The following is a 10,350-nucleotide window of genomic DNA, read 5'->3' as shown; positions in this document are numbered from 1 at the left end:
TGTGTGTTATTTCTGTCTATATTATACAGACCAGGGGCTTTCCTCCATTCTAGTCATTTTATGATTTTTGTCAGTAGCGGAAATTCACTTTTCAAGTGGGGGGGAGGGCAGCGCCCACAAAAGCAAGCAGATTTGCCGACAAATGACATACTTTTGCCGACAAATGACATACTTTTGCCGACAAATGACATACTTTTGCTGACAAAACCGACAATTTGGCCAAACCTGGGGGGCGGTTTCACAACTACTTTTGTGTTTGCTGTTAATTGGCAAGCCCGGATTGAAGAGTAAGGCAGTTTCCATCAAGATCTTGGGTGTGCAAAAGCCCCAAGGGGGAGGGACTTCCATCAAGCCCTGACAGAGGGGTTCAGTTGATTTAAAAGTCTTACCAAATGACCTAGTTTTGACAATAACACAATGGCTTAGTTTAGCTTGCGATTTATTATAGATAATGAACAAGGTTTTATCTTTCCCGTTAGGCCACAATGGGAGTACCCCCCCCCCCCCTGGAGCAAAAGCATACTTTCAAGTATGCAATGTGCACTTTGGTGAACGTTAGCTTGCTCATTGGGATTGCATTCGTTTTGTACGCAAAAAGATTGAGTTTTGGGTGCAATCAATTTTATCAGAGGCTGATACAGGAAAAATAATTGATCCCATTTTCGTCTTGAATTCTTCATTTGCTCCTAACAATAGAATACAGAATGCAGGGAAATTTTAGAAAAAATGTCTCGGGTGTACACTTGCCATCATCTGCAGTCTGGTAAGTAATAACAAAAATATTTTGAAATTCTAGCATGTAGAAAATCATTTTTATCATTTTTTATCATACTTCTGCTTAAAAGGAGAAATTAAAAAAAACGGGAGAAAACAAGCAACACTTGATGGGGCAATTTACTTTTGTATAGAAAATACTAGATTTCCACAAATCAAAATGATTTCTCAGGATTTACAGATTTCTACCATAGAGTGATTTTCTGCTCGGATTTTGTTAGATAAAATCCGAAAGGTTAAGGGCCAAATTTGGTTATGGAAAATGGTGAATATTGGTCAATGAAGTAAATTGAAGACCGGGACAGTGCCAATTTTGTGCCTGTAACCAGAATTTTGAAAATTTATGTCTAAGATTTGAAGGTATGTTGCGGAAGGTAAAACAAGGAAGAAGTCGATATCGCTTTCCCCCAGTGGATATTCATTTTAAGAATAAGATTTTGTGATTAAAATTTGCTTCAGAATGCAATTTGCTTCAAAGAATGCAATTTTTCCTTCGGTGGCAACCACGGTGTAACTTCATTCTACCCTTTTCCTAATCTACGGATGTCAGGGACTTTCACAGTAGGTATGAAGAAACAGGGACAAAGACAAAAGAGCATTTCAAATATCTTCCCAGCTAAGGCAAATGATATCGGTGATCTCCACACCTTGTGAATGTGACAGTCGTCGGCCATTTTGAATATTGCGGATATCTTTCCCAGTGATCTTTCCGCAGAGGCGTGATGGAAACGAGGCTTATAAATGACTGACAATATTTTTTATTCCATTTTCTCGTTCATTCCATTCAGCGTGAGGAAGATTTGCTCTCATTTCGCTGTAACTGAAAAACCAAAGGACAGCAGCAAGTTCTGAAATATACTAATTAAGGTATGAAGTAAGGCAACTTTAAAATTGATCTCAAGCTTCACTTGTTTGTCAGATTTATCGACCAAGGCTGTTTGGCGAGAAAAATTGGACAATAACATTGCCGAAGAACCAAGCCATTTTTATCGCGTATTGTCATCATTTCTTGGTTCGTTGCTTAGTTATATTCAAAACAGAAAACGATTAATTGCTGCAATCCATTGACTTAATACTAGCCGAAAGTTTTGTTTCAGTCGCTTGTTTGTTTGCTAAACGAACGGAGAGAATACTTTCGTATTTTACTTGCCAACAAAAATCATTAACGAACCATTCGCATGCAGAAGAGATTCTTAACGGGCTTGTTTATGATTTTTATCTAATATTTACGAACCATAGCGTAGATTTTAAACTGAAAAAGAAACTTTTGTTTTTTAATCTTTTTGTTGCTCGTGTCCTCACCGTCGTCTGGACTTCGCTTACAAATTCAGATTTTGTAAGCGAAATTCAGACTCACTTAAAAAACTTGTTAATCGTATCACAGTTAAGAGGTTTTCCGAAATAACTGTGTATTTAAATGCCTGTTTTGGTTGCTTGGTTATTGAGGATGTAACAGACAGGGGCGGACACTTGATCGAATATTGGGGGGGCAAGCCTATTGTTATAATAAGATGACGTCACATTTCCCATTGTTTTAGAACAAAAGACCGTTGTCCTCTAAAGTATTGGGGGGGCGGTCGCCCCCCCTCGCCCCCCCCAAGTGTCCGCCACTGGTAACAGATAGTCCTTTCACCCTGAACACCAGATGGCTTGAAAGGGCTTCAGGTAATGAGGTCGATGACGCAAAAGATTTCAGTGCCAAAAACTGCTTTGAGTCCATAGACAATATTGTAAGACTAAAGACCTCTAAAATTCTAAACAGATCCATGTCTGTTAATATTTTCTCTCCAAACATAGAAATTGGCATTCAGTTTAATTACATGCTAGTAGTGACAGTCTGAAAATGTGGATGGGAAGTATAACTTTTCAAATGATGGGATCTGTTTTTCATTACCTGTTGCCAATGTTTTTCATTGTATTTAACATTATTTAACATTTCTATGATCTTTTCATAAAAGAATGATTGTTAAAGGAAAAAGGCATTTAATTAAAAGTTAATCATTTCCCTTTTTAATGACTGTAAAGCAAAAAATAATCTAAATTACAGCCTGTCATAAAGGCGAAATGCATTATCTCTTGGTAGAGAAGTTTTTATGGTTGAATTGGCTTATAGTCACTCCACTCCACTGCTTGTTAAATTCAAATAAGATTTTTGCTGAATTATGCAAAATTTTCAGTTAAGTACCCTTAACAATTGCATTCAACTTGCTGCCATATCTTTTCAATCAAATATTTTGTTTTACTATAACCCAAGTCTGTATTTGTTGTATTTTTTTCTCTGTATTGCCTTGCCTCATTGCCTAAATGCAGTCTATCCCCTTAATGGTTGGCCCTAAATGCAGTCTATCCCCTAAATGCAGTCTATCCCCTTAACAGTCCCAACAAGATAACATCTTGAATCGTGTCTAATTACAAAGGAACTGCACATTTTGATAAAAATATATTATTTTTTGACAGGACCCTTTAAAAATCTTTTCTGATAACGCCATAGTTAAGTAGCAAGAACAACAATCCATTTATGATTTTTTATATCAAAATCGATATCTCCTCTAAGACAATTGATGATAGAAGACCAATTTTGACCACTTTTGACAAGTTGTACGTTCATTTTATGCATTTTATCTAGTTTTCATCAGTGGGAAATACGTTTGAAAATAACTTCTATTCGGAAGAATCCGATGGAAATTTCAGCTAATTTTCACGGAATTGAAACAATTTGCAAGCAGTTTTGATTTTGGTCATATCTCTGTTGCTGTTGACATATCTGTCACACAAACCAAACAGGGAAAGAAATTTTCTAGCCACAGCTTCACTTCAACAAAAACACAGCCATTTGGCTCAAAAGCTTTAAATCATTTAATTATCCATCAAGCTCAACAGTGTATGAATTTCACACCTGTTAAAATAAAGTTGAGCACAGTAGGGGACAGATGGCTAAAGTTGTGCACAGAATCAATCTAAAACTGTTAACAAATGATCCCCACTCATTGAACAGATTCAATCAGAATACCGTATCAACATGTAATCCTTTTCCTATAATTCCAAACATATGCTAATAAATTTTGCTTCAGCATATCATAAGCTATTTCGTTCTTTTATCAGCTTTTGGAGTAGCAGAGCAGAATAGTTTTCCTCAAAAATGGATTTCAAAGACCTTCTCAGCCTTGCAAAAGACAACCAGTCATTTGCTCAGAAAAAGGTTTGAAACTTTCATTCAACACATTTGAGCACATTTACCACAGTTACCTAACGCATGTGCCACCGATGGTGTTATCATAATTAATTTTTGAATCTTGTACTGCTAGAAAAGTGTTTTTACTGTTATAATATCATAAGGCAATCTTGAAATATTTGGCAAACAACATAGGATTCTCTGAAGTTATTTTTCTGGATATTATTTTCTTGCAAGTTAATTTCCTTTTCTAATTCTGTTTTTCTATGCTTATGGATGCCAAGGAAGTTGAATAATATCAAGATTCATCCTTGCGATACCAATATGTGTCAACTGTGTACAATTAGAAGTGATTTGCTACTTTGGAGTGAAATTCCAGACATTATAATTTGTATACTAGCCAAGTCTAACCTATTTTTAATGCATGAGTATATTTATTCATTATTTTTATACTCATTGAGAATAAATTTGTAAAAATTGCTTCCCCTTTGTTTTAGTTTAAAAGAGACTTACTGGAAAAGAATAAGAATTCTAAAGCGTCCATGGTATCTGATACAGCAGTAAAATCTTTTATGGCCAAAAAGAAGAAGATGGAAGAAGAAAGAAAAGGTAATTATCATTGAACTCTGCCTGACAGCTACCAGGCCAGTATTTATTCTGACCGTCTGCTGAAATTATCATGTTTAGTAAAAGTTTAAACATTTTAGAAGCCAGGACTTTGGGTATGACTAGAGGGGCTTGATGTACAAACAGGATACCAAACATTGCTTTACTAAACCTAATTTTATTCTGGCCTATTTTTGTGTAGGATTTAGTGCAAAAGGAATCCTTTCTCTATGGTAATTGAGTTATGACAATATAGATAATGGATTTTACTGGTTCAATTCTCAGTAACTGGGGGTGAAAGCTCTGGTCAACATGCCACCTTGTGGAAAATGTTCCTTTCAAAATACTCTAGAGATATCAGAGATATTTCACCTATATGTGCATTTTAGTGAACAAGGTGTAAACTCTGTAGATTTGTGTCTCAGAGGGGCAAAAAATTTTTACAAATAGCAATTCCCAGTAAAATGATACCCAGTTTCACATGCACTTTTTAAAGAATAATAAAAAGACCTAATTCTGGGAATCAGTTATGAATAGAACTTATGAATAGAAGAGTTATGAACAATTTTTTTATATTTTCGGTAACATAACTATGGACAACATGATTTTAATTCTTAAAAAGTTTTGTTTGTTTTGCTCATACTTTTGTATTTTACAATACAAGGTGCGTTTATATGTACCAGGGTCTTTTTGCCGACTGGCTTTCACCTGCCCCCAGTAATCTAGATGCACTTTTTGACAATGAGATAGTATCATTAACTACCAGGGTTTTCATTAAATTTTTAATAAGAAGGCTCGCCTTTAAATGTAGGTGTTTTTTAGTTTAAGTAGGCAACAAAGGTTTGCTGAGTAAAAAGTAGACTTTCACTCCTTGCCAGCTTCTAATGAAACCCGTAAACTATTTTTGACTGGTTAGACTCTATTATGTTATTGCTTCAAATTTCATTTACTCCATTTGTGATTTGCCTTTTTGAATATCTTACATCATGATCTATTTTAGAACTTTGTTATCTCAATTTGTTGTCTCAATTTTGTAGCTGCAATGGAGGCAGAGAGGAGGAAAAGGGTAGAGGCAAGGCTAGAGTCAAGTCTTGGAAAGAAAAAATCATCAAAACAAAACAGTAGCATTTCTGAAAGAAAAGTTGTTCATGACTCTATGAAATCTGGAAAAATATCAAGCTTATCTGACAAAAGGATGACGTCACAAGAAAAGGGTCATGGTTTGCAGGAACAAAAGTCGAAAGAAAGTTTTCAGATTCCTAAAAAGGGAGGTATCCAGAAAAGTAATAAATTTGAACAAAGTGGAAGCACTGTTAAGTCTGTGCCTTCTATTCCTGGCAAGTCTGAGTGCAATCTATCTTTGGTGACATCCGAAAAACCTGTCATTAAGCAGCATAGGCGGAGAAAAGGGACTGAGTCTAGTTTTGAATGGTCAGGGTCAACAACAGCTTCTGATGACAATTTAAGGAAGTCATTCACAAAGGGCAAGGATATTGGTCGGAAGAAAGCTGGGGGTTCATTAAGCTTTACAGAGCTGATGAATGTCGCTAAGCAACAGAAGGACAAACAACCAACTTTGAAAAAAGAAATTGCGGAACCGATAAAGACATCACCGAAAGCAGATCCAGGTCAAGGCTCATCAAAAGACAATCCTAGTAGAAAAGTTAAACCACATAAAGGGACTGTTGGGAAACCCGATCCTGTAATTGCAAAAATTGAACGGCAAAAAGATATACCCAAGCCAAAAGGCAAAGTTTTTACGCAGACGATCGATGTTAGAAGTAATTACCCACAAAATAATAATATGATAAAAGGTGGAAGGGATGGTAGATCTTCAGTTAATGGTTTGGCAAAATTTCCTAGACCAGAGGCTGCTATAAAAAGAAGAAAAGTATTTTCAATAGACGAAGAACTAGAAATGGAACGACAAGAGCTGGAAAGGAAGCGCAATTTGTTAAGGAAGAAAATGCAAGGTGGCTTGTCACAAGGTCATGATTCTGATGATGGCTATAATTATGGTGATGATGATTATGATGATGAAATGGATGATTTTATCGACGATGAAGGGGACTCGATGGATTATTCTAGACATATACGAAGCATCTTCGGCTATGATCGGAGACGGTAAGACTCTCTGCATTTTCATTAGTGAAATAGAGCAATTTCCTTTGTATTATCACCTTTTCAGCGTTCAAACAGAACACCCGTCTAACTGACTGAACAACGGGTCTCTTGGGACGTATTGTTGCTCCCCCTAGTTTCGTTAAGCATGTGTGCAGCCCATAATGTTTTCGGCTGCCATCATTTTATTGAATAATTCAACTACGTGCAGCATTAGTTAATCAGACAATTAATCAGTGTTGGGATGGAATTAACGGAAATCGCACCATTTTCCATTCATCCACCATTTTTATCCCTGCCAGATTTGTTTCATTCCGTCAGCTTACTGTTTTCTGTCCATTTTGTTTAAAGATATTTAGACGAAGAAGATGATCTTCGAGACATGGAATCGAATTTTCGGCAAATATCTGCAGAAGAAGCAAGAAGGTCTGAAACTTTATTACAATTCGTATGTTGTTATGCCGAGCATTTATTATCAGTTTTAGGTGTTTGAAATTAGGTATTTGAAATATCAAGAGATTTGCCAATAGATACATCCCTTTCTCAAGTTGCTCCTAGATATTATGCTAGTTAATTTATGCAATATAAAGTGTTTTCAAAGCATCTCGAACAAAGCATTTTTCTTCCGAATAATGTTTTCTGATCAGAATCATATTTAACGTGACACCTCAATTGATAAGCTGATTGCTCTGTTTTTGGGGATTAGAAAAACTGCTGAGTGACGAGGCCTGTGTTATCATCTCTCGGATGCTGCAACTGATGTCAAAGGATGATGCAATATCTGTTTTGTTTATATCATGTATTCTTTTTCATTTTTGGGATGTACTTTTAAAAATGGCCTTGAAAAGCAAAAAATTAAAAGCATACTTACGCTTTTCTGTCTGGACCTTATATAGTATGAAACATCAGCATATTGATCAAAATTATAAGCTAGGAACCCAGTTGTGAATCGAAATAGGCCATTTAGCAATGCAAGTACATTGCTGTTAAGGTTGCCCAATTAGTGCTGCTTGCCTACAGAAAAACTCTTTGTTCTTCATTATGTCTTCATCACCAAAAGAGAAAAACTCTTTGTTCTTCATTTTGACACAGATTACAGCATGTACTTAATAGCTCCTAGGGTGATGACAAAAATTACGTAATTCAACTAGGGACGTGACAGTAATGGATAAAGTTATTAATGAAATCAAACTCACCTATGCTTCAGAATATGACTAAGGTCTATCATCATTTAATTTTATAGGTTTAAAAAGTTTAATAATCAATGTACCAATCTGCAATTTCACATAGTTTCGTGTTTCGCTCTTGTGTTATCACTTGTTGAACCTTTTCTTTTCGCTGTAGTGCTCGCATTGCAAAACTTGAAGATGAGATAGAACGGCGGAAGGAATTAATGGAAGAAAAATCCGCAAAGAGGAAAAAGCAGTAAAAAGGTAAAAATGATTTTAGCATAATGGTTCTCTACAACTACAGAAAATGTTCTACAACGACCATATATGTGTTTTTGTGTAGTTATAGACAAAGTATTTGGACTCTTGCTAGTTCTCTCATCATTGGTTAAAGAATTTCTAACAATGTCCGCAACTCACAAAATTCCAAGAAATGCACTATAAATTCCAGGAATTCGCTTTTGGATGATTAGCTTTGAATCTTACAAACAATCTGTTTCGGGTGTTTCAAAAGTGTGGGTCTGTAACATTTTTTTGACTCTCGATTCAGAAATTATTTATTAGACATTTAAGATATGTATTAGTGAATGAATGTTTTGGAACTTAACTCAGTAGGTATTATGCTGTTCAAAAATTGTACTTTATGAATAAATGCTGGCAAGCGAAACAAGTTTTTTGAAGAATTCGTCAGTTTATGAAATAATGTTATTAAATTTATCTTAGATTCCAGATGGCAATAAAATTGTAAACTTTTGTACAAATTAGCTCTTATTAGAAAGATTGTAGCTAAATGTGGTCGTAGCAGTGAATGTTGGGTGGGGAAGAAAGATTTAACGTGAATATTGGTTGCCTTTTGAAATACTAGACTAATCCTTGAATGCTATTTTGATGTTCAGAATTTAAGAAAAAATTAGAGAATGGAAATAAGATGTTTGACAACAATTCTGTCGTTTTTCGAATAGCCGAAAATAAAGAAGTTGAAGTTAATTTTAATTTCAACTTTCCTCAATGTTGATAATGTAAAACTCCTCTAATTAGTTTTAAAAGGGTCTTTAAAAGGTTAAAATTTAGAATATCTTTTTGTTAGCATTACCAGAGAACGTGCTATAATTATTGAATGATATTCATAGATTATATAGTAAATCCAATTAATTATAATATGGTACATGATTATGAATTTATCGTTATTAATTTATTGCCATAGTAATTGTGTTTTCGTTTGAAAGAAGAGTTATTTAGCTTTTCGAAAGAATAGAAAGCAGATAGAAATTGATTTTGCTGTTGCTCATATCTGGCTTGCATCTCCTGGTTCTTAATCCAGTTACAAAAAAGCTATATAATAAATGCTGGATGCTGTATTTAGGTGCTTGGTTTCGGGTGGCGAATTTGGGTTCCTAAATTTCTTTGAACTATTTTTGAAGATGAGTTATCAGATGTCAATCGTGTTAAGAAGTTTGGTGTGGAAGTTTTTGGAATATCGCGGCAATGTGCGATCAACATATAGAGATATTTTGCTTTTCTTGGTCAAGCTACTCCTTCTTTAATTTTGCTCCTTGTCTTTCAAGTTTCAAGTTTTTTAATTGACAAATATACTTAAATACACTACAGTACAAATGGAACCAGATGATACTGGCACACAGTAGCGGCGTCATGGGAGGGACTGGGGGCACGCCCCCTCCCCCCAGTTCTCAGCCGGACCAATTTTGTATTTCGTCTAAATTCGATGAGAAAATGTTAGGGGAGGGGTAATATTTTGGCAACATACCTATGACTTTGAAACTGTCTTCACGTAACAAAAATTCAGTCATTGGCCCTTTTTCTCAGGTTTTGGTAAAAGGGCATTTTCTGGCGGCAAAAAGGGCGTGGCCTTAACATTTTTCTTTTATCCTCCCCAGAGCCCGGTGCCTTCTGTTACCGCTGGCACATGCATTTTATAAACAATACATTGTGTTATAAAGTTTAATATATTTCTTTTGTTTTGCTAAATAAAGACACAATCAAGTTCTGTTAAAGTTATTCCATATTTTGCCACTATCTTGTTTATTTTACCTTGGTTAAGGATCTTCCATGTTTTGACATCCCCAGTGATTAAGCATACTGTGCTAATATTAAGCATATGGCATATTTATCATATTTTACGACCTTGCATATATTATGCTTTCACCGTTCTCGTGCATGGCCAGAATCTTCTAAATTAGAAGTGCGCTGTCCAGGCTTCTTCCTTGTGAATTCTTATCGATAGTCTGTGAGCAATGCGTCACATTTCGAAAATTGATATTTTTTATGAGAGTGGTAACCATAAAGAAAAGATGGATGGTAAGTTGGGGATTTTGTCCGAGTTTTTTTCAAAGCTAAATGTTTACGAGCAACAAACAGGTTTTAGACAGGCATGATTCATAGCATATGTAAGAGGCAATATATCAACACAATAATAAAACTATAATCAACAGAGTATGGCTTTGAAAAATGCAAACATTTAGTAAACTAAAGCTTTTCGTCTGACACTCT

General features: G+C 35.3%; 1 protein-coding gene across 1 annotated transcript; it reads left to right on the top strand.

The window, feature by feature from the left end:
* Positions 1-131: 131 nt before the first annotated feature.
* Positions 132-9,115, top strand: LOC135695521 (uncharacterized). Its single transcript, XM_065214638.2, has 6 exons — positions 132-1,641; positions 3,877-3,973; positions 4,444-4,555; positions 5,590-6,676; positions 7,025-7,099; positions 8,018-9,115. Exons 2-6 carry the CDS (start codon positions 3,914-3,916, stop codon positions 8,100-8,102), a joined length of 1,419 nt encoding a protein of 472 aa, XP_065070710.2. The 5' UTR covers positions 132-1,641; positions 3,877-3,913; the 3' UTR covers positions 8,103-9,115.
* The last annotated feature ends 1,235 nt before the right edge of the window (positions 9,116-10,350 follow it).

This window comes from Rhopilema esculentum, chromosome 2 (assembly GCF_057945365.1).
Source record: "Rhopilema esculentum isolate cy_ngs chromosome 2, ASM5794536v1, whole genome shotgun sequence".
In the NCBI taxonomy this organism is placed as follows: Eukaryota; Metazoa; Cnidaria; class Scyphozoa; order Rhizostomeae; family Rhizostomatidae; genus Rhopilema; species Rhopilema esculentum.
This window is presented reverse-complemented; position numbering and strand designations above follow the sequence as displayed.